Raw genomic sequence first — 23,831 nt, forward strand, 5'->3', positions numbered from 1 at the left:
GGGACCAGTCTCATTAATCTCTGTATCCCTTAAGCCTGGTACCTGAGAGGTAATGATAAATATTTGTTTGTTAACTGAACACATGGACCAATAGCCAGGTAGGGAAAGCTTGCTGGTGGCTGTGATGCTGCCCAGCTAACCTGAGACCACCATTCCTAAGCTCCTGTGCCTCTACCTCGTCCCCTGTGTCTTCTTCACAAATCCCTCCTTCTGTTTTCCTGAGAGAAACGCATTCTTACCTACATTTCACAATCACATTGGGACATACCTGAGCAGGCGTGCACACGAGTGCACACACACACACGGACATTCACACACATCCCTGCTCAGACATAGAAAACACATGTGTCTGTAAAACGTGTCCCAGTTGTTGATTACAAAATTGCAGTCATCAATTTCATTGCCTACAATCACTCACACACACACACATCTGTGCTCACACACCCTCTCTCCTTTCCCATCATATGCCAATAAACATACTTCTCCACCAAACAGCCCTCCCACACACACACATCTCCTCCTCCCCGGAGGAGGAGGGATTTTCCTAGTCCTTGGTTAAAAGCTGAAGTAACAGTGGTGGGAGGTAGGATTGAACTCCAGGTTGGGGGGTGGGGGGGTGGGTGTGGATCAGGGATCCTTCCTAGTCCCATAGGCTAGGGGAACCATGTTAAAGGATGATGCTCAGTTTCTCTAAATCTTGGGTGTAGGGGGGGAGGCTGACAGCTTCTCCTTCCTCAGTGTGGCCTGAGGGCTGATTCCTCTCAAAAGCAGTGTCCTGAGAGAAAAGTCCCCCGCTGCTCCCCACTGTCCTACATCCCTGTACCCCCGACTTGTCCAGCTCCTGAGGGAGACCAGGGATCTTCAGTGGCTCTGGTGACAGCAATCTGAAGCCAACGGGCTGTGGAGAACTTGGGTAAGGCTTGCCCGCATCTGGAGCACAGTTTTTCCAGCTGCAAAAAGGGGTGGGGGTGGGCTTCAGGGCTAGAGAAAAGCTGCTTCTTAACCTGAAATCCAATCGATCTAAAACAGCAGGTGCTTCTGGGATTGAGGAACCTGCCCCGTCGGAGGGGACCTTTGGGAAGGCTGCCCTGGGGGTTCAGGTCGGGGGGGAGGAGTTGGGGTGCAGGCAGAGACGTTCAGGGCTGCGAGGGGGGAGGCACCGGGGGAGGCTGGCAGTGGGAGCGGGCGGGCCTGCGATCCCGAGGGCCCCTCCCCGCCTGGGGCAGCCGGCCTGGGGCTGGGGCGTGACTGTGAATTCTCCCCGCCGCCGCCGCCGCCCCCTTCAATAAGAGAAGTCCGAGGCGGCTTCCTCCTCCCGGCCCAGCGCAGGCGGCGGGCTGAGGCGAGCAGCGCCCCAGGGGCCCCCCGCCCCCCACGACGTCGGCTCTCGCGGCTGCCGGGAGCCCGGCCCGCTCGCCTGGGGCCGGTCGGCGGCGGCGCCCCCCCACCCCCGGGGACCAGGTAGGCGGCCGGCAGGTGCAGCCGGACGCGCCGCGCGGCGCCCCGCGGGGACTGCAGGGGGGCGGAGGGCGGAGCTGGAGGAGCAGGGACCTCGCCCCGGAAAGGACCCCCGGAGGACACCTGGAGAAGGGGACTGACAATCCCTGGGGAGGGGGCCGGAGGAATACGATGAAGCAGAGTAAAGGGACCGGCCCCCTAGAAAGGTCTGGTAGGGAAAGCGGAGGGAACCTGTCGAGGGGAATTGATAGAAATTGGGAAGGGGGCTGAGTCAGGGGTGAGGGACCAAGGGGACCCCCCCCCCCAGAGGGGCAGGAGAATAAGCTGAGGGCGCCGTGAGAGGGAGGATGGGGGAGAAGCTGAGGGTTCTGGAAGAGGGTAAGGGGGGGAGGACCAGGTGAGGGAGTTCGCTGCAGGAGGTCAAGGAGAACCATTTCTGGAAGATGCAGAACAATTCCGAGGGTCCAGGAAGTCCCCTATCCCAAAAGAGGAGAAGTCGCAGGGGAAGCCTGTAGCCCGGTGGGGCGGGGAGGCTGCCCAAACTGCCGCCACCTGCACCCTCCCTTCCCCTCCTGGTGGGCGGGTCCCGGATGGCGAGGGGACTCCTCCAAGGAGCTAGAGGCGTGGGTCCCGGCTTCCTGGGGAAGTCCCCGCCCTCCGCAGGGATGGGCCTCTCTGGGTGCCCCCTTCCCGCCCCCAGTGGCGGCCTCGGTCCACGTTCCCCCTGGGATCCGGGAATTGCTGGCAGCCCCGACGGAAATCCTGCTTTTGACCGCAATTGCCCGGAGAGGCTGTCTCCGTAGCAACCAGAGGGTGGAGAGCCGGAGCCCCGCGAGCTCCGCTGCTGTTGGGCACGTCGCCCACGCAGCCCCCCTTGGTACCCCCACCGCCCCCATTTGGGGGTCCTCAGTCCAGGGGTAGGCTTTTGGACAGAGGAGTAAGGCCATGATGCTGAGTGTTCAGGCATCCTGGGGGGAGGCTCAGCAGTCGCAGGGACTCAGACAGCCCGGGGCCCTTGATTGCTGTGTGACTTTAGACAAGTTACAGGCCTTCTCTGGGCCTGTAATTAGCGAGGGGGAAGGCATTACCTTTGCCCCTACTCAGCCCCTATCCCCCACCCCATCCTAAATCCCCAGAATCAGGTGCTTTAGAAAGCACTTTTGCAGAGTGTCCTGGAGGGGTTAAGAGTTCTTACTGCCCTGGAGGGATCCTTTCTTTCACCTTCTCAAAAGCATGGAGGGGGTACAGAAAGCCTGACAGGGACTCCAGGACCAGCACACAAAGTGACATCTAATAAATAAATGTTTGTGAATCTGTTGAAGTCCCATTCTGGGAAAGTCAACAGGTTTGAGGGTCTATCCTCAACCCCTACAGTACCACACCCAGGGACCTCTGAGTCTTTTGGCATCCTTCCCCTGTGGTGGTGGTGGGAGAACAGAGCTGTTCTCACTTCACAGATAGGAAGAGGGAGGTTCAGCGGTCAAGGGCTAATAGGGCCAGAAGTGGGGACTTGGAATCCAGGGCATCTTGCCCATGATGTAGTGAAAGAAGTAGGTGGAACCGAAGCTTGAGATCCCTCCTCATCCCTACTAAATCCCTTGAAGCCTTGTGGAAAGAGGAGTGGGTGACTGGCGAATTGTCGGAGAAGGTGGGGAGTGTATGGGCTGCATGAACCCTGTGGGCTTGAAGCTATGAGCGAGGTGTCAGTGTTTGTGAGTCTGGTTTGGGCTTTGAGTGAATGAGCACGAGCAGCTGTGTGGGTGTTTGGGTGTTCTCTACAGCCACCTGGAGCTAATGTGGCAAAGGAAGTGGCCAGACCTTGGGAGGCTGGTTAGGGGGACCCCAGAGCTGGAGAAGGAGAAGCCAGGGCCCTTTGTGCACCAAGCATACCAGCAGACCACCTGGTTTGAAGGTTTGACCTGGTATGAGGTGGAACCAGGGGAGGAGGCTTCCTGTCTGACCACATCATGGAATCTAGACTCCTATTCCCTCAGATCTCCCTGGACCACCCATGGCTCCCATCTCCTTAAAACTGGAATCCCTGAAGACCCTTGAAATAGAAGCTGGTGGGTGGGTTTTCAGAAACAGATGAGAAACCACCATGACCCCACACAAGTGGAGAAGATTCAGCTGACACCTTCAGGATCATGTGGAGGATAAAGCTAGTGTGGCAAAGATAGGGCCCCTCTCTCACATGCCCCCACCACACCTGGTGGTAGAGTCAGACTCGGGAATGTCTTCTTGGGGCCTGGGTGTTAGGGGTGGGGTGCTATAAGGCCTCAAGAAAGAATGGTGTGGGATGGGTAGAGGTTCAATGAGAGATGAGGCCTCAGTGAAAGAGATGAGGGTTAGTAAGAGACAGTGGAGTTCAGTGAGGGACAGAGGGCCTCTGCGAATGAGAGATAAAAGCCTCTGGTCAGAGGGCTCCAGTATTGGTGAGGGGATGGGGCGCAGTGCCCTGCCCCTGGCCAGCCCAGAGCCCTGAAGAGTAGCCGGAACTCTTGCAGGATGGTGGTTTCCTGCTGCTGCCCAAAGTCCCAGTTCCCTCTTTCTGAAATCCCCCCAGCGACCTAACCAGCTCAGCCCTCCCACCTCACTCTGGGAACTTCTCTTTCTTCTCCACCCTGCTGCTCCCCCTCCCTGGGCCTTGGAGGGGCCTTCCTCGAGGGAAAGGAGCAGAAGTGAAAGTTCACTGCACACCAGCTGTGTGCCTGGTGCTTTCACATTTGATGCTCCGAAACAACCCCATGAGGTAGAGATTTATATTCCTATTTTCTATAAGGCAAAGAAACTACAGCTCAGAGAGGTGAACCGACTTCCCCAATGTTTCAAGCTAGTTGTCAGGCTGCATAGAAATAAGCTTAAATCTGTCTCCAGGTTTCACAGACACTTGGCAGGGGTTAGGGGGGAACAGGACATCCTGTGTCTACATCGAAGCCCTGACATGGCTTCGGGAAGCATGGACCTCAAGAAAGAATGGGTGGGCCTAGGACTCCTATGTTCAGGAGTAGGGCTAGGCCTAAGGCTGGCTCCCTGCTGAGTGGCCAGCTGCCCTTTGGCAGGAGTGGCATGTTCACTTGGCCATGGGCTGGAAATATGACGTATACTAGTCAGAGACAGCATGACCTGTGCAGGCTCTGAAGAACACAGGGTGTTCACACGGTGTGAACTGAACTCTGGACCTGAATTAATGGTCCTGGCTTTGAATCCCCTGTGGCTGTCTGACCTCGAGCAAGTCTCTTTCCCTTCTACACACAAGAGGGAGATGAACTGATAAATGGTCCCTGGATGAGGGGCATTCTAGCTTTGCTGCTTATGGTTTTCAGCCTCACTTGGCCATTGCACACTGGGTAAAAGCCACATCTCTTCAAGCCTTCCCAGCAACTGCACAGAAGGTACAGATGCAAAACCGGAGGCTCAGAGGGCTTATATCATTCATCTAGAGTCCCGGAGCTAATAATATAATATAAAGAACAGGGATGCCTGGCTGGCTCAGTCGGTAGAGCATGCGACTCTTGATCTGGGGGTCATGAGTTCAAGCCCCATGTTGGGCATAGAGCTTACTTTAAAAAAAAAAAAAAAAGTAAAAGAACAGAGCTAGGTAAGGCTACACAGAGGGAGATGTTGAAGGCAGGAGCACCCTGGTCCAGGGGTGGACCTCAGCTCTAATACCTACCACTTGATTTTGACACAGATGAGGCTATGGAAACTAACTCCTATCAACCAGATATTTAAGAGACATAATCTTAAATATCTGTGCAGGCTCTGAAGAACACAGCCATGGTGTGAACTGAACTCTGGACCTGAAGTAACCAGAATGAACCTGAGTAACCAGAATGCTTATGGCCACTCTTTGAGCTGCTTCCTTTCTGGTGTTAGTAGGCAGCTGGCTCAACTCTGAGGAAAGAGAGGTCTGGATTCAGATTCTAAGGCTATGAAAATCACAGTTGCCTGAGAGAACCCAGGCTTCCCCTCTCTAGGCTATCATGAGGACTTAGAGCATGTAGCACAGGGCCTGGCTCGTTGTACCTCTCAGAGGGACACACATTATTGCTTCTACAGGGGCTGCAAAATAGAAGAGTGCTTATTGTGGGATTGGAGCCAAATGGATTGGGGTTGCATTTTTGTTTTATTTATTTATTTATTTTAAGATTTTTATTTGTGAGAGAGAGAGAGCCCGAGAGAGCACTCACAGGAGTGGGGTGGGGGGTAGAGGGAAAAGCAGACTCCCTGCTGAGCAGGGAGCCCCTGGGATCATGATCTGAGCCACCCCAGGCCCCTGGGGTTGCATTTTGGCCTCCCCTTACTTGCGGTGTGGTCTTGGAGAAGTTACTTACCATTTCTGTGACTTGGGTTGCTTATCTGTAAAAGAGGAGGTAGTAATAAAGCCTATTTCCTCGGGTAACTAAATGAGATCATGCATGGGAATGCGTGCATAATGCCAGGCACTGAGTATTTAATAAATTAGAAACTTTAAACTCATAGTTATTGCCACCCAGACTTCTAGGAAGTCAAATTACTCTCCGAAGAGGGGGGGCAACCACTTAGGACATGAGGCAGACAAAGAGGAAGAGTCCTGGGGGCTGTCTGTCTGCAGACACCTGAGCCCAAGCTGCCTCTTCTGCCTTTTCTCCTCTGCCTTTGACTCTTTAATTCTCCAAGTTTCTCCTAATTTCTCCCTATCTCTTTTTCTGTCTCTGTCACTCTCTGTTGTCATTCTGTTTCTCGTTTTTATCTCTGTTTGCCTCTTTTTATTCCTTCCTGGCAGTGAGCTGCTGGAGCCAGCTAGTCCTGGCTCTGGGGAGCTGATTGTATGAATCTCTTCCCAGCCCAGTGTTCAAGAAGTCACCTCAGTTACTTGAAATCAGCCATGGTAAGAATATTTATACAACAGAAATCAGCAAATGCTACAAATCAGGGCCCTTTTTTTTTTTTCATTTTGAGAATCAGTATGCCAGCACACCACGCTGTGTTTCTCTTTGTACTTGTCTCACTCTTTACCTCTCTGTATCTCTCAGCCTCTGTCTCTGTCTTTTCTTTCTCTGTCTCTCCCATCTCTCTCTTTCCTCTGACAGAGCCACATGAGTATGGTCACATATTGCGTGTCTCCCTCAATGCCTTGGATTGTGCAGGTCCCAGACCTTGTGCCCAACCCCCCTCACCCATATCCTCCAACCACTTCTGCATGCTGGCACCCAGAGAGCCATGCTTAACCCTGGACTTCAGTCCCCATCAGGCTGGGAGTGCCAAGTCCTAAGAGCTGCTCCCTACTGTCTGTTCCCTGCACTCTCCACCCTGCCCAGAGCTCTTCCTCAGCCCACAGAACCCTCTGGCTCCTTCTCAGAGGCTCACAGTTTTTGAACCATCCCCACCCCCATTCCAGGCATGCAGAACTTGGGAATCTCATTAGGCTGCCTTAAAAATGTTGTGATAGGGCACCGGGCTGGCTCAGTTAGTGGAGCATGCCACTCTTGATCTTTTGTGAGTTTGAGCCCCACGTTGGGCCTACAGCCTACTTTTATTTTATTTTTATTTATTTATTTTTAAGATTTTATTTATTTATTCATGAGAGACACACACACACAGAGAGAGAGAGAGAGAGGCAGAGACACAGGCAGAGGGAGAAGCAGGCTCCATGCAGGAAGCTCAAAGATGCAGGACTCTATCCGGGGTCTCCAGGATCATGCCCTGGGCTGGAGGGGGCGCTAAACTGCTGAATCACCCGGGCTGCCCTACAGCCTACTTTTAAAAAAGAGTTAAAGTGCACCTGGGTGGGTCACTGGTTGAGTGTCTGCCTTTGGCTTGGGTCATGATCCTGGTGTCCTGGGATCGAGTCCCACATCAGTCTCCATGGGGAGCCTGCTTCTTCCTCTGCCTGTGTCTCTTCCTCTCTCTGTGTCTCATGAATAAATGAATAAAATATTTTTATAAAAAGAATTTTAAAAATGTTGTGATATTTATCTGGGTATTTTAGGAAGTGGCAACCTCGTATCTATGTGGGGACCCAAGAAGTTGCACACATTTGTGTCTCTTATAGAGAGGTGCTCTGTGTGGGTCTGTGAATCAGCACAGGGCTCTGTATATCTCTGTGTGTCCCTCTGGGGGCTCTGTGCATCTGTGCATGCTTGCAGGAATGGCTGTAATTATCCGTGTCTGTGACCAGGCATGGGAGAGAAGTGGCTCAGATTCTAGAGCCAAACGTCAGGATTCATTATGTATGTGACCAGGCTCTAAAACTCTCTGTGCCTCAGTTGCCTTATAGTAATAGGCAGCAATAGTAATAGGTCAGAGTGTTGTTATGAGAATAAAATGCAGTAATATATGTAAAGTGTTTAATGCAGTGGCTGGCACCTAGTAAGTGCTAAAATCCTGTATATGCTGTTCTTGTGGAGAGGCTGTGTGTATGGTGTGTGTATGTGCATGTGTGTAGGTGGGTGGGGGCCGGGGGTGTCTGTATATGGGGATGTGGGTATTTGAAGATGTCTGTGTATAGAGGAGCTCAGAGTCTCTGTGAGGTGCTGTGTGGAGCTGAGGTAATGTGTGTATCCAAGAATGTGTCAGGAGGGCTATGTGGATCTGGGTAGAGGCCCTGTGTGCCATTTGAGATGGGTCTGTGTCTTTCTGTGAGAAAACCTCCATTCTCACCCTGTAACCTTTGTTTTCATCCTATCCCCATCTGTCCCCTCAATGCCTGAAATCCCTTCCTTTCCCAGGTCCGGGATGCCCCCCACCTCCACCTATTTTCTCTCCTCAGGCCCAACCAACCCTCAGTGTCCTGGAGACTTTCAGACACAGTGGTTGCACCCCAGGGGAGGGGTCCTGAGGTGAAAAGCACGACAATGGCTTAGTGAACACAGGCTATTTTAGGGCTCTTACCACAGCCTGCTTCACAGTTCGCCAGATGGGTGTCACCCCCCCCATACACATGGGAGAACAGTTACAGTGAAGAGTGAGAGGGGCTGGTGGGTCTAGAGGAAGGGTGGGTCTAATGTGACAGAGCCATCCTCTGAGCGGCTGGATCTGGTGGAGCCAGGAAGGCTTCCTGGAAGAGGTGAGTATCCTCAGTAGGAGGGGCAGGACCCGGAGGGAAGATGAGGAGGATGTCCCTACGGGAACTGGACTTGGGGGCCGAGAGATGTCAGGTGGGAGCACCTGTCACAAGGGTCCTTCCTCAGCCCTCTGGGGGAAATCAGGGTTCACTGGGTTAGCCCCACCCTATAACTCTCCATTCCTCTCACATCTTAAGAAACTGAGCCCTCTCCCCAGCAGTTCCTCTCTAAGTGTTGCAATGGCAGAGTTTCTGGTGGGGTGTGGGGAGCCCTTGCTCAATGATCTGCCTGCCCCGTTGCTCAGAGGACATCACTATCGGGAAAGCCTTAGCTCATTGGAGGGGCTCCTCCCCAAGGGATTCTGGGGGCCCTAGTTCTGATCTGGGCCTTTACCTGATGTGTGGGATTAGGAGCGAGCTCTGGAGGTAGGTGTCCACTTTCAGCCTGCCACCAGATGTAACCCTGGGACTGCTGGAGCTTACGGAGCCCAGGTGGGAGCAGAGGCAGCATGAGAAGGAAGGGCTGGTTTTTAGGAGCCAGTGACCGGGGGGCCTGTGAGTGAGATGAGCATGGCTTGACAGAAATCCAATGAGAGAGGTGGGCCTAACACAAAATTGTGAGGATGAGTCTGTCAACCTATCAGGCAGCCTGTGTGCCTGTGTATGTGTGCGTGTATCTGGGCGGCAGAGCTTGGACTTGCGTGAGAGTTAGTTTGTGTCAGCGTGTTGGTGTTATTGGTGAGCACACTCATGCGAATGTATGCTGTGGGTGTTGGTGTGTGACTGTGTGCTGGGGTGTGTGTGTGTGTCAGGGAGTTGGTGTGTCAGGTGGATATGAGTGTGAGAGAGTTGGTGTGGGTGGTGTGTCCTGTGTGAGGGTGGACATGTAAGTTTGCCAGGGGCGGTGGGAAGGAAAAAGAAGGCAGAAGTCATGCTGGGACAGAGCCCAGGCCTGGCTTCCTGAAGAGGGCAGAAGCTGGCAGCTGGCTTGCAGGAACCTTGGCAGAGCCTTCATCTTCCATGTCCTTGTCTCTCGCCTTCAGGTCTCTGGCCCCTCCTGAGGACCATGCCGCAGCCCCACTGACCCAGGAGTAGGAGCCGAAGGGGTGAGTGGGGAGAGAGGGGGCTGAAGGCTTTCAGGGTCAGGAAAAGGGGTGGGGTGGCCTTCCTGAGCCCCACAACTCTGCATGGCTCCCTCCTCCTACAAGAGCCCTGTTGCTAGGTAACAGATGGGGGAGCCACAAAGAGGCAGCTTGAGAGGCCAGAGGCTGGACCCACAACAGGAAATGGCCTTGATCCCCCTCTGCAGGGAATCTCCAGGTGCAGACACACGGAGCCCTCACACACACTCACACACCAACATGTCTCCATACATAGACATGCACATACACAGAGAGCTACACGCACACATACACACAGGGACATTCACACATACTTTCACAGACCTGTATGCACAGAGACACACATGCATAGACAGGCACGTAGGATCCCACGCAGGGTTATGCATGTGGTCATACACACAGATGCAGAGGCACCTACTCACACAGACCACCTACACGCACAGAGATACATGCGCGCACACACAGGAACACACATACACACTTGCACGGCAACAGTGTACATATGTATATGCTCCTAAGACATGAACACACAGAGCTACCACGTGCACAGGGACACGTACCCACCCACACTTGTATACTCACACAGACACACAAATATCCACAAGAGGCTGCGCACACATAGGCACACCCACAGGCAAACTCACAAATACTTAGAGACACACAAAAGACACACACGTACAAGCACTCTGAAGAAGTGACAAAAACACAACTTTATCGAAGCAATAGGAGGCAGAAATATATAAATAAACACAAGCAGCATCCCAAAGCTGAAAACCAGCCCATTAAGGATATACATCCTCCCTCCAACCATACTCAGGCAGCTGGGAGGTAGACCCAAAGGTGGCCCTGCCCCACCTTTATCCTTCACCAGGGAAGACCCTGAGAGGGGAAACTGCATGCCTGTGTGAGTGTGCGAGGGTGGCCTATCTGGTAGGGGCCCCAGAGTGAGGCATACCCCGTTCTGTAGCAGGGCACCTGGAATGGGCTGTGTGTTCTGCAAGAAGTCGGAGCCGGGGCTCAAGGACGATGTTGGCCTGGAAGGGGAATTCAGGGGCAGTGGGGCTGCGGACCGCTATGGCCCTGACCCTACTCAGGCCCGGGGCGTGTCCTCCTTTGCCCATATCCCCAACTACAACAACTTTCCCACTCAGTCCACCAACCCCACCTTCCTCGATGGGGGCACCATCAGGGGCATCTCAGGTGAGTCTCATGGCTGAAGGCAGACGCTGCGTGGACCCTGGAAGAACCTGGGGGAAGGAGACAGCTGTACGGGGCTCCACTATGACGTGGGAGACACAGCCCCACTTTCAGACCACAGATGGAAACTGTACGGCCCTACCTCAGAAATCCCAGTCTGAGGGGAAGACATAGCTCTGTTTCCATCTGAGATAGGGACCCTGATGACAGGCCTGGGTGGGAAGTCTTGATGGAGAAGAGGAAGAATGGGTGACTTGGGAACTCCTCAGGGTGGGAGGGACGAGCTGGAAGGCATGTACCCTGAATCCATGGGGAACCAAGCTATGAAACCCAAGTCAGAAATCCACTGGACACCAAAAGCCTCTGAGAACCAGGCATTGCAGCTGTGGGGAGGCACAGCACCTGGCTGGGGAGTAAGACTCTGGGGGGTTCAGGCCCCTTGGAGCCCCTTGTCCCATGCCCTACTCTGCTGAGTAGCCCTGACTCTGCAGGGACTGGGGTGACCCTGTTCATCGCCCTGTATGACTATGAGGCCCGGACAGAGGATGACCTCACCTTCACCAAGGGTGAGAAGTTCCACATCCTGAACAACACGTAAGTAACCAGGCCACCTGGCTCAGGACACAGCCTGGGCTGGGAGCAGGACCCAGAGAGGAGTCCTACCTAGTCCCTCAGAAAGCTCCAGTCTAGTTGGGGACATAGATATATGACAATAACAACTCAGAGTAATTGCTACTATGTAGGGGGAACATGAGGACATATGGGCCCAGAAAAGACACTAACTATGGTCTTAAGGCTAGTGATCAGGGCAAGCTTCCTGGAGGAGGTGATTTCTAAGGTGAGACTAGAAAAATACATACAAGAAGTGAGGAGAAGAGGAAAAGAGAGTGAGAGAGAATGAGAATAAAGGATGACTTCTAGAAACCACCAAATGGTTCAGTCTAGGTAGATCATAAGGCATGAGGTGTAGAGTGGAGAGGCCAGAAGCTAGAGAGGCGGGTGGAAACAGATTCTGCAAGGCCTTTTTTTTTTTTAATATTTTATTTATTTATTAATGAGAGACAGAGAGAAAGCACAGAGACACAGGCAGAGGGAGAAGCAGGCTTCACGCAGGGAGTCCGAAGTGGGACTCGCTCCCGGGACTCCAGGATCAGGCCCTGGGCCGAAAGCGGCACTAAACTGCTGAGCCACCTGGGCCACCCTCTGCAGGCCTTTTTAAGCCATGTTGAAGAATCTAGATTTTATCCAAAAGGAAATATGGAAATCATTGGGGGTAGGGGAAGATTTCAATGGGGGACAAAGTGACTGAGTTAGCTGTCCACTGCCTACCCAAACCCCGGCCCAGCTGAGGAGCCAAAGGAGAAAGCCAGGAGGCCCACATGTCCCCAGACATGTTGCTTCTGCAGGGAAAAGTTTCCTGGGGCAGCATCAGTGGCTGAGAGCAGAACAGACAATACCCTGGAGGGGTGTGTGTGTGTGTGTGTCCAAGGTGAGGGGCTGGCAAGGGTAGTCTCCACCTGACCCTTCACAAGGCCCTGCCTGGCCCCAGGGTACTCCAGGGGGCTGGGTTGCCACTGACCCACTGTGTTCTGTGCCTGCAGTGAGGGTGACTGGTGGGAAGCTCGGTCTCTCAGCTCCGGACGAACTGGCTATATTCCCAGCAACTATGTGGCCCCTGTGGACTCTATCCAGGCTGAAGAGTGAGTAGTGGGGGTGGGAGGTTGCAATCCCTATGGACAGGACAGGATTCTGGAATCCAAGGCCACCTCTGAGTCACAGCCCCATTCTGAGCCTATCTTCTTACCTATAATTCTGTGAGGTCATTGTAAGAATAAGAGAATAATGATGATTATGACAATAACTAATATTTATGTAGCATGTATTATGTTCTGGGCACTATTCAAAGTGCTTTCTGTGCATTAACAGAGTTAAGAACTAATATTATTCTCTTTATGAATGAGGCAACTGAGGCACAGAGAAGTGAAATATCCTACCCAAGCTCATATGGCTAGTAAATAGGTGGAGTTGGTATTTGAACCCAGATAGGTCTGGCTGCACTTGTTATGCATTATACATATTGACTCACTGATAACAACAGCATATGAGCTTTTAAAAATTGTAAAAATGCTACACAAATGCAAGGGGACATTGCTTAGAATTAATTCTGTTAAAGGGGTGCCTGGGTGGCTCAGTTGGTTAAGCATCCAACTCTTTTTTTTTTAAGGATTCATTTATTTGTTTTAGAAAGAGAGTATGTGCATGCACCAGCAGGGGGAGGGACAGAGGGAGGGAGAGACAGAGAGAGAGAAGTAGACTCATGGCTAAACTCAGAGCTGGATCCCATGACCCTGAGACTACAACCCCAGCCAAAACCAAGAGTCAGATACCAGCCGACCAAGCCACCCATGTGCCCCGCCATCTGACTCATGATTTCAGCTCAGGTCATGATCTCAGGGTCCTGGTGTAGAGCCCTGAGTCTTGCTCCTAGCTGAGCAGAGTCGCTTGTCCCTCTCCATCTGCCCTTCTCTCTGCTTACACACACACTCTCTCTTGCTCTCTCCCTAAAATAAATAAAATCTTGAAAAAAAAAGAAGTAATTCTGTTCAGGAGGCAGGGAATCATCATTCGTGGTGTACCATTATAGCCTGAGATATGATGACAGGGACTTTACCTACCTTGAGTCATTTAATTCTTACAGTCACACCATTGATATTTTGTCCCCATTTTACAGATGAGAAAACCGAGGCTCATAAACAACTTTTTTATCTATGTGCATATATATATGTATACACACACATATATATATAATTATATATATATACACACACATATACATATATAATTATATATATATGGATCAGAGAGACTGCAGTGCAGGAGTCACCAGGATTTGTTACTAATTTGCCATTGGTTATAAGGAACAGGAGGAATTAAGTGTGATCCAAAGTCTTCTTGAGGAACTAAGTGGGTGATGGTGCCATTTGCTAACGTGGGGAACACAGGAGCAGGTATAGATACCTGGGTTCTGGTGGGGGACTTGCTGAGTTGAGGTCTGTAGAGAAGAACACCCAGGTGAAGGACACTGCCAGGAATTGGATTAGGCTGTGCTTCGTATGAGAGGGCCAGGCTGCTGACTTAGCCCAGAGGAGAGGGCATCTTTTCCTACTTGGCACTAAGGCTCTTTGTTTGCTGTAGCTCTTGCAGAGGGCACAACTGGGCTGGTGTAGAAATCTGGGAGTCTCCAGGATGGAGGTGACAATTAAAGCTGCACAGGAGGGTGAAGGAAGAGGAGAAGAGTGAGAAAGAAATTGGCCCTAGGACTCAACTTTGGAGAAAGCTGCCTTGAAAGAGAAGTTGCCGTTAGGAAACCAGGCCAAGCCAAGTCAGAACAGCCAAGAGGGTGGAGGAGAGGTTTCAGGAAACAAGAAAGGGAGTGTCAGAGGCTGCCACTGGATTTGGCAATGGGGTGACCTTGGTGAGAGATGTCTCTGTGTGAAGTGGGGGTGGAGGCCAGACAGCAGAGCCTGGGAGGGAGTAGGAGGTGAGGAAGTGAAGACCCAAGTGTGAAGTGCTTTTTCAAGTGAAGAGAAGGTGAGAGATATAACAGAATGTTGATGGCAAGTTAGGGCTTAGAACAGTTTTTTTGGGGGGAAGGAAGAAATGTGGGCATATGTAGAGGTTGGTGGGATGGAGAGGCTGCAGGTGGGGGCTGGTTTGTAGGGGAGAGGTGTCCCTGAGCGAAGGGAAGTGGTTGGGGTCCTGAGCTCAGAGGAGGTGAGGCCTTCATCCAGAGAAAGTGGTAGGAGTCATGGAAAAGAGAAGGGTGATGATGCAGAAGGTGGGAGGTGTGGGAGGTTCATGCTTGTGTCCGCATCTTAGAAGCAGTGTCACGAAGCTCTGAGAGACACTCATTGCAGTGCCATGGTTAAGAGCAGCGTTGTGGTTAAGACTGCAGGCCATTGAGCGACAACTGGTGTTCCTATTCTGGCCAACACAGCTTAAGAGCGTGTGGCCTTGGGCAAGTTGCTTAACCACTAGGTATCTCAATTTCCTCATCTGTCTAATGGAGGTTAATAATAGGACCTACCTCACAACGTTGTTATAAGAACTAAATGAATATAAGGTGTTTTAAAGCAGAGCATGAAAAAAAAAAATAAAGCAGAGCATGACATAAAATAAGTACTGTTATTATTAAATTAATTATTAAGGAGGTAACTACTCCCATGGGTATGGGTGGGGGCACGGCTTTGAAAAAACTTGCGAATGTGTCCTGTCTACATAGGCCTTCTACAGTTCCTCTTTCCCCATCCTGCCTGCCCACCTGGACACTCTACTTGCCAGTACCTTCCTGTCCCCCAAATTATGCCCAGTACCCAGGTGTAAACTGGTTTATTTATTTATTTATTTTAAATATTTTATTTAGTTATTTGAGAGAGAGAGAGTGCACACATGCACACACATGCATGCACACACACACACACACATAAGAGCTAGTGAGGAGGGGGTCGGGTAGCTAGTGGTGAGAAGCAGAGTGAGAGAGGGAGAAACAGACTCCTCACTGAGCAGGAAGTGACACAGGGTTCAAGCTGAGGACCTTCCAGATCATGACCTGAGCTGAAGGCAGCCAGGCGCCCCAGATTGGCCAATTTTGTAATCAAAGGACATCTGAGTCTTCTATGGCACTTGTGGGGCCACTCTGGTTCTCCCAGTGTATTTTCACAGTTGATTTAAGGCTACAGTTCAGTCTTAGGAAAAATATCCAAGACAAAGAAGGAATGCCTGACATCTGAGGTTGAAATCTAGCTTTATAAGAATATCCAAGTTAAAGAGAGTGGAGGAAAACCAGCAGTCAGAGCCAGGCAGGAGCAGTCATGAAGAGGGGAAGAGAAGCAGGAAAGGCTGTTGTTTGGAAGTCATAGGAGGAAAGGATTTGGGGGTAGGGATGGATGGGGAGAAGATTGCCTAGGTGGTGGGAAAAGAACTAGGCTGGGAAGTAAAGCATTTCACGTAGACCTCATCAACCAGTCCTGAGGGAAGGTCACTTCTCCTCTCTGAGCCTCAAGTTCCACATCTGCAAAATGAGCCCTTGGAGGAGTGGTAGTGAGATGCATTCAGAAACTGGTAGCACCCTGATGAGGTCACTAGTGACTGGGGTCCTAGTGATTTTAGTTGAAGGGAAACCCAGAGAGTGGAGAGAAGTCTAACCTTTACTGGGTGGCTACCACAAGCCAAGCATTCCACATTCCTGGTCTCTGTGCACCTCACGGGCCGGGCTGTGAAGCAGGTGTATGAGCCCCATTTCAAGAGTGAGGAAATTGAATCTTGGCTAGTGAGGTGGTTTTTCCCCAGGAGGCTGAGTTGTGGGTTGAACTGGGTGTATCTGGGTGTATCTGACTCTTGCTGGCCCTTCCCAACAGGTGGTACTTTGGAAAGATCGGGAGGAAGGATGCTGAGAGGCAGCTGCTCTCCCCTGGGAACCCCCGGGGGGCCTTTCTTATTCGTGAGAGTGAGACTACCAAAGGTGGGGGCCTGGGAAGGGGCAAATGGGAAGCTCAGCTGTTAGGGTGGGGCTAGGAACAGTGGTGAGGGGCTTGGGTCATGGGGGAGTGGGCAGATGGGACAGGGGTGGAGGTTCAGAGATTTGACTAGGACCGAGTTCAAGGGATGTGGCCATCCAAGTTCTGAGTCCCCAGGCATTTGGGTGTCTCAGGCTCCAAAATGATGAGCGAGGAGGAAAGCAGACTCGAAAACAACCCTTGCCCACAGGTGCCTACTCCCTGTCCATCCGGGATTGGGACCAGACCAGAGGCGACCATGTGAAGCATTACAAAATTCGCAAACTGGACACGGGCGGCTACTACATCACCACACGGGCCCAGTTCCACTCGGTGCAGGAGCTGGTACAGCATTACATGGGTGAGGGCTGGCTTCCAGGGCTGGTGTGTGCTTTGGGTCCCTGAACTAACCCACTAAGAATTAGGGCCAGAGAAGGAAAGGGGTTCCCAAAGCAGTAGTGGCTGGAGCAAAACTGGAAACCAAGGGTTTGGGTTCCCAGCCCAGGATCCTGCTCTGTAGGATTCCAGAGGGAACAGGTGTGAGACTGTCCACGTCAGAAGGGCGCCCCCTAATGTCTAGCTGGGCAGGAAGCCAAATAGACCTGACTTGGAGGATGGGCTGTAGGGTTGAGAGGAAGCTGGGAATCAATGCCCAGGTTTCTGCTTTAGTTATACCAAAGGTGAGGTGCAGGGAAGGGCGAGGGCCTCATGTCCACACCACTGTCTCGAATCCCCAACTCATTTCTACCTGTCAGAATCCCACCTTAACCCTGAAGGCCCAGCTGGAGGCCACCTCCTATGGAGAGGACTCCAAACCCTGCAGGGGATCATCCTTCCTTCCCTGGGCACCAACATGTTCACCTACTCAGTGGGTCAGGTTGCCTTTGGCCCCGGCGTGTGACCTCCCCTGTGGCCTAGTTCCTTTCCACTGATGGGGGAGGGGAGCAGGGGAAGGGCTGCGCCTGGGACAGGATGAGGAATGGGTGGGGCGTCCTGGCCTGCCCACTACCTGCAACAGCCCCCCACCCCCCACCCCCGCCAGAGGTGAACGACGGGCTCTGCCACCTGCTCTCGGTGGCCTGCACCACCATGAAGCCGCAGACAATGGGCCTGGCCAAGGATGCTTGGGAGATTAGCCGCAGCTCCATCGCGCTCGAGCGCCGGCTGGGCACCGGCTGCTTCGGGGACGTGTGGCTGGGTACGGAGGTCCCGGGGGCGGGGCGCGGGCTTGGGACAACCGGGAGCCGGTGCTGACGAACCACGACCACCTGGCAGGCATGTGGAACGGCAGCACGAAGGTGGCGGTGAAGACGCTGAAGCCGGGAACCATGTCCCCGAAGGCCTTCCTGGCGGAGGCGCAGATCATGAAGCTGCTGCGGCACGACAAGCTGGTGCAGCTGTACGCCGTGGTGTCGGAGGAGCCCATCTACATCGTGACCGAGTTCATGTGCCACGGTGAGGGGCGGGGTCAGGAGGCGGAGTCCGGGGGTGTTCAGAGAGGTGTCTCTGGGGGAGGGACCCGAGTGGCGATCTGTGATGGGACAGGGGACTTTGGGCAGAGTCCGAGAGTGAGGCCGGGGTGAGGGAAACCACGTGAGTCCTGAGAGTGGAGGCGGGCCCATATTTAGACCGGGCTAGGGGCCGGGGCTGGGGGCGGAGCCTCGGTCGCTGGGGGCGGGGTGGTCAGTTGGTGGGTGGGGTTTGGGGGAGCGGAGACCGAATCTGGGATGAGGGAGGATCTGGGGCGGAGTCTGAGTGGGGCGTGTCTAGGGGGACGGAGGCAGGGAAGAAACGAGCTGTGGGCTGAGTCTGGGTGTCTGTGGGAGCGGGTCCTGGGCGAGATCTGTGAGGGTCTGAGGCAGCTGGCTGGATCCCGAGTGGGGGCGGGTCTAAGGGAGAGGGCTGGGGCCAGGGGGCGGGGCCAAGCTGGGTGAGAAGGAACCTGGCTGGGGGCGGGGCCAAGCGAGGGAAGGCTGGCTTGGAGCTGGGGGTAGTCTTGCCGCTGATTTTCTGAGTTCCTTTCCTCAGGTAGCTTGCTGGAGTTCCTCAAGGACCGGAAAGGCCAGGATTTGACACTGCCCCAGTTGGTGGATATGGCAGCCCAGGTAAACTGGGACAGCAGCCTTTATCTCAGACTGCCCTCCTATTAACCTCCGGAAACCCCTGTGCCCTTAAACACTTGCCCCTGGAAGTACAGTCCCATCCACTGGATCATCTGTGCTACCTGAGGCAGGGCAATGCTCCTCTCTGAGCTTCAGTCTCCTCATCTGGAAAGTGGGGTTTTCAAGTGACCTCATGTACAAGCCATGGTGTTCCCATCTGTCCATACCTTGGCCCCCCCCCCCCCCCCAGGTAGCTGAGGGCATGGCCTACATGGAACGTATGAACTACATCCACCGGGACCTGAGAGCAGCCAACATCCTTGTTGGGGAACGACTGGTGTGCAAGATAGCTGACTTCGGGCTGGCTCGTCTCATTGAGGATGATGAGTACAATCCCCAGCAAGGTGCCCTGCCTCTCCTCACCTTCCGAGAGTTACCCAGTGCACCAAGGGGCTGCATATTCGGGAACCATTCCTCCTACTCCTAGACCACCTGGGGTACTCCCATCCTGAAGTAGTATAAGAGGCCACTCTAAGTTTGAATCCCAACTCCTCTACTTACTAGCCAAGTGACCTTGGGCAAGTCACCTAACCTCTGTGAGCTGTTTTTTTCTCATCTATAAAATGAAAATATTCAGACAAAAGTAAGTCAACAGATATCTATCAGGCACCTACTATATGCCAAGCATTGCTATAATTCTCAAGTGAAAGACAATAGAGTCTAGCTAGAATGTCTGGGAATGAATCCTAGCTACTTATAAACTATGTAAGCTGGGCCAGTTACTTAACTAGTCAGTGCCTCCTTTTCCAAATCTGTACAATGGGGATAATAATAAAAATAATATTTATTTCACGGGCTTTTTGTAAGGTTAAGTGAGTTAATGCATGTAAACCACTTTAAAACAGTGCCTGGCAGGGGCGCCTAACCAGATTGGTTGGAAGAGCATGCAACTCTTGATTTCAGGCTTGTGAGTTTTTTTAAGTTTATTTATTCATGAAATCTCTACACTCAACATGGGGCTCAAACTCACAACCCCAAGATCAAAAGTCACATGCCCTTCTGACTGAGCCAGTCAGGTTCCCCAACATGCCATTCTCTTAATCCAGCTATCCCCAGGGACCTCCCCAATACCCTTCCCTTCTCTCCCAATCTCTGCAGGGGCCAAGTTCCCCATCAAGTGGACAGCCCCGGAGGCTGCTCTCTTTGGCAAATTCACCATCAAGTCAGATGTGTGGTCCTTTGGGATTCTGCTCACTGAGCTCATCAGCAAGGGCCGAGTCCCCTATCCAGGTTTGCTGGGGTGGGGAGGTGGAAGGGTGGGTGGTCATGGAGGGGCTTTTCCTGGTTGCCTCTTTCAGAGGGACTAGGCCCCCTGAATGACAAAGCCCCACCCTCCAGGCATGAATAACCGGGAAGTGTTGGAACAGGTGGAGCATGGCTACCACATGCCATGCCCCCCAGGCTGCCCAGCATCCCTATATGAAGCCATGGAGCAGACCTGGCGTATGGACCCAGAGGAGAGGCCTACCTTCGAGTACCTGCAGTCCTTCCTTGAAGACTACTTCACTTCTACAGAACCCCAGTACCAGCCTGGGGATCAGACATAGCCTATTTGGTCATCAACCACCTTTCTGGGGTACCCACCAATCCCCCTTCCAATCCCCAGGGCTCTGATCCCAAAGCTCCCAGGCTTAGAACCCTTTAGGGTCCTAGCATTTCAGAGCAACCTGCTTGCCCCTCTAGGGCAACAATCCTCTCATTTTAAAGATGGGGCCAGTAGAGGCTTAGAGATCATCCCTCACTCTGGCTCCAAGCACTATTTCTCCTCTTCCCACTTAGGCGCCTACCTCTAGATTCTCTTCCCACCTCTCCCTCAAAAGAAATGCTCAGACCTTGTCTAGTTATTTATAAAACTGTATATCCTTTCCCTCACTTACCTCCTATCTCTGCTTTTTTACCCTATCCATCCCACTCTGAATTTACCTCCTACTCAATTCTCTTGTGTCTGTTAATTGCAAGACAGGGAAAGTTTTTGCTGGATCCCTTTCCTGCTGGGTGGACACTGTAGTCCAGGACTGAGGTCCAAGCCCAGGGTGAGGGAAGGCTTGCTGAGGGCTCACCATCTCTCTGAATCATGTGTGTGTTTATTGCTTTTTGTAAATAAGAAAAGTGACAATACGAATCCTTGAGCCATAAAAATCCCTTCTGTTAGGGGAAATGGTGGCCAGAGGAAGGGGAGTGTGACTGCTTTGGCTGCTGGGAGGAGGGAGAGGTAAGAGAGTACCCTAATGCCTACTGAACAGAGGGAACTCAAAGTGTGTTTTGGGATACTCAGAAGTCCTGATGCTCATCCCCATGTGAGTTTAGGACAAGCTGAGAGATGGATACAGAAGATAGGCAGGCAGAGATCAAAATGTCCCCCTTCATTACTAAAGTGGCTTTCAATCTATGTGCAGTGGGTCTGCTAATTCTCTACTTGATTTCAGCAGATATACCATTCATCACAGGCAGAAGAGCATAACCTGTTAGACCTCTTTTGACAGGGACAGTGGGGAAGACCACAGAGGACTCTCTGCAGCTCCTCAAAAAAAGACAGAAGGGAAGGGAAAGTAGAGGTCTGAGAGCTAGTCTACCTCATTGGATTTCACTCCAGGCAACTCTGCTCCCTAAGGGGCTTTGGAGAGGGTGGAAGGCACTTTCGTTGGTCACAAGGACTGGGGGCTCCTACGGGCATGTCGTGGGCAGGGATTGGGGATACTAAATAACCTGCCATGCACCTGTGCAATGAAGAATATTCCTGTGCCCTTGCTGCCGCTTTGAGAGACTCTGGCAGCTGATGTGCTTCCAAGCGGAAACAAAAGTAACGGAATAAGGGTTCCCACCTCTCCCATCAGGAAATCACAGACCCCTGACTTCCTCAGGGAATGGACTGGGGGAGGATGGTGGGGAAGAGTCTGGGAGCTAGGAATCACTGCTGCAACTGGCCAACAGTTACGAAACATAACTCTGGGAAGGGCCCTTTGGTAGGTAGGACCCCAGGAAAACAAACTCCAACAAGACCTATCTGTCCCAGAGGAGTCCACAACCAGGCTGGGGAGAAATAGTAATAATAACTCACTTGTTAATTGTCTGCTGCATGCCAGATGTGTTTACATCCATCTTTTCATTTAATCCTGAGTCTGGTTCTATGTCCAGCCCCAATTTACAGATGAGGAAACTGAGGCTCAGGGGTTACGTGATGTATCAAGGTCAGCCGGGTGCATGTGACAGAGCTGGGACTTGAACCCAGGTCTCACACCAAAGACCATGATCTTTCTAGACTTCAGTCTTTGAAGGGATCTTATCTGCCCCACGTAGATATTTGGAAGATCTTTCTCCCTCTAGATATTGGTAGAAAGGTTCCCAGAAATCCCTCCAAGTTGAGGATCCTAAGGAAAGGAGACAAGGTGACCAATGCAGATGGAGTGTCCTGCGCTGAGCCCTGTGTTGGAGACTGCTGCATGGGAGCAGTAAGATGAAGAGGCCAATTGGCTGCTGAGAGAGGTGGTCAGAGGGGTGGGAGCCCTGTACATTTGTGCTCTCTACACACTTGAACTCAGGGGCCATGGCTTTCTGAGAGCCTGTTTCTGGCTGACTAAACTCACAAGAGCCTGACACAGAAGCCAGAGGCCAGTGTGTCCGCTTGCCATGGAGTAAACAGATAACTGCACAGCTCTGGAGCTGCAGTGCCTGGTGTGAAACCTGCCTCCACCATTCACTTGTGAGTGAGGCAAATTATTAATCTCTCCAAGCCTCAATTTCCTCCTCTGTGAAAGGACAATAAAATGTTCAACTCATGTTCACCCTCTTTGTCACGTCCATTTATAAATTACTTATCCTATTTATTTCAAATGAAGGCCCAGCAGAATAGTGAGCCTCCTGGAGTTTACCAGGCCCTTGGTGCTCCCCAGCAGAGACCAGAGCCTGGAATCCCTGTATCTACTGGTTCCCTGTCCCTCCCTCTGGTGCAGCCAAATGAATTCTCCCTTGTACCCCCTTTTCTGTGCATCCTTCTGTTCCCTTCTGATAGAGCACAATGCAATTGATTAGGCCTCTGTTTTCTCAATTTCAATCACATCCTGGCCCTGCCTCCCTGAGATTACAGGCGGGTCACCTTGATTGCGGTTTCCACTGTTCACAAAACTCTTCAGTCGTTTACAAAACCATCTCTCGCCTCATTCACTCCCCCACCTGGCTCTTCTCCTCCGTGATGCTGTGTGGATTTTACTGGCTTAAGACTCAGAGGGCAATTTTATTTCCAAGTTCATGGTGGGGGAGGAGGATACCTAATTGGCTAATGCTGGGTGTTTCACATGCATCATCTAATTTGATCCTCACCACAATGAGTGCAGAAGGGTGATTATTCCCATTTTACAAAACAGGAAATGAAGACTCCGAGAGGCTACAACATTTGCCCAAGGTGACACAGTTGGATGATAAGAGTCAGGATTTTAGCCTATGGACTTCAAAGTCTCATGCATCGCACTGTATCATATTTATTCCTTATTTGATGGAGCAGTATGGGAACATATAATACTAACCCAGAGTCAAGTTCAGGGAGAGCATGGTACAGACAGGGGTCTGGAGTAGCCCCATATATATACATAGGATTATATTCATAAGAGAACCAAGTCATTTATTAATTTTGCACACATTTACTGATGTCTCCTGTAGGCTGGTCCTGTCCAGGAGGCAAAACAGTAAACCATTACAACACTTAGGGGGCAAGGCCAGAGTGGAGGCCAGGGGAGACTTCTTGGAGGATGTGAAAGAAAAGTCAGCCCAATGAAGCAGCCAGAAGGTGAGATCATCTCCCATGGAGGGAACAGCATGTGCAAAGGCTCAGAGATACCGTAGAGCATGGCCAAGTCAGGCAAGTGCAAACAGTTATGTATGGGAGGATTGAGGGTACAGATGCAGCGCGGAAGAAGGTTGGAAGGTCAGAGGCAAAAGGGTCGGGAATCCAAGGGGTATGGAGTGTGGAGAAAAGTAAGAAAAGAAATGTGTGGGCAGGACTTACTGGGGGGGAGTCTATCCTGAATCCTATTGTTCGCGTACTAAGCTGGGTGGACCTATTATCTACTCCAGTAGTTCTCTCCCCCTTCCCATCTCTCTCTCTCCCTCCCCATCTCTCTCTCTCTCTCTCTCTCTCTCTCTCTCTCTCACACACACACACACACACACACACACACACACACACGCCCCAGCTCCTGGATGGTCCTGCAGTGATGTCCATACTCCCTCTAGTGTCAATTCTGGGTACTACACCAAGAACTCCAGGAAACTTTCCCCTGGGATGGGAAGACTAGGT

General features: G+C 52.0%; 1 protein-coding gene across 7 annotated transcripts; it reads left to right on the top strand.

Moving 5' to 3' along the window:
* The first annotated feature begins 892 nt into the window (after positions 1-892).
* On the top strand, positions 893-22,323 carry FGR (FGR proto-oncogene, Src family tyrosine kinase). Of its 7 annotated transcripts, none has more exons than XM_038531401.1 (13): positions 893-913; positions 9,550-9,612; positions 10,595-10,827; positions 11,316-11,418; positions 12,426-12,524; positions 16,242-16,345; positions 16,591-16,740; positions 17,422-17,577; positions 17,655-17,834; positions 18,408-18,484; positions 18,732-18,885; positions 19,640-19,771; positions 19,880-22,323. In XM_038531401.1, exons 3-13 carry the CDS (start codon positions 10,608-10,610, stop codon positions 20,086-20,088), a joined length of 1,584 nt encoding a protein of 527 aa, XP_038387329.1. In that variant the 5' UTR covers positions 893-913; positions 9,550-9,612; positions 10,595-10,607; the 3' UTR covers positions 20,089-22,323. The 7 variants fall into 7 exon arrangements, with proteins under 7 accessions (XP_038387329.1, XP_038387328.1, XP_038387332.1 ...); XM_038531400.1 differs by lacking the exon at positions 893-913 and adding an exon at positions 1,367-1,461; XM_038531404.1 differs by lacking the exon at positions 893-913 and adding an exon at positions 1,400-1,461 and having other exon boundaries at positions 10,598-10,827.
* Positions 22,324-23,831: the final 1,508 nt, after the last annotated feature.

This window comes from Canis lupus, chromosome 2, assembly GCF_011100685.1.
Source record: "Canis lupus familiaris isolate Mischka breed German Shepherd chromosome 2, alternate assembly UU_Cfam_GSD_1.0, whole genome shotgun sequence".
Taxonomy (NCBI): domain Eukaryota; kingdom Metazoa; phylum Chordata; class Mammalia; order Carnivora; family Canidae; genus Canis; species Canis lupus.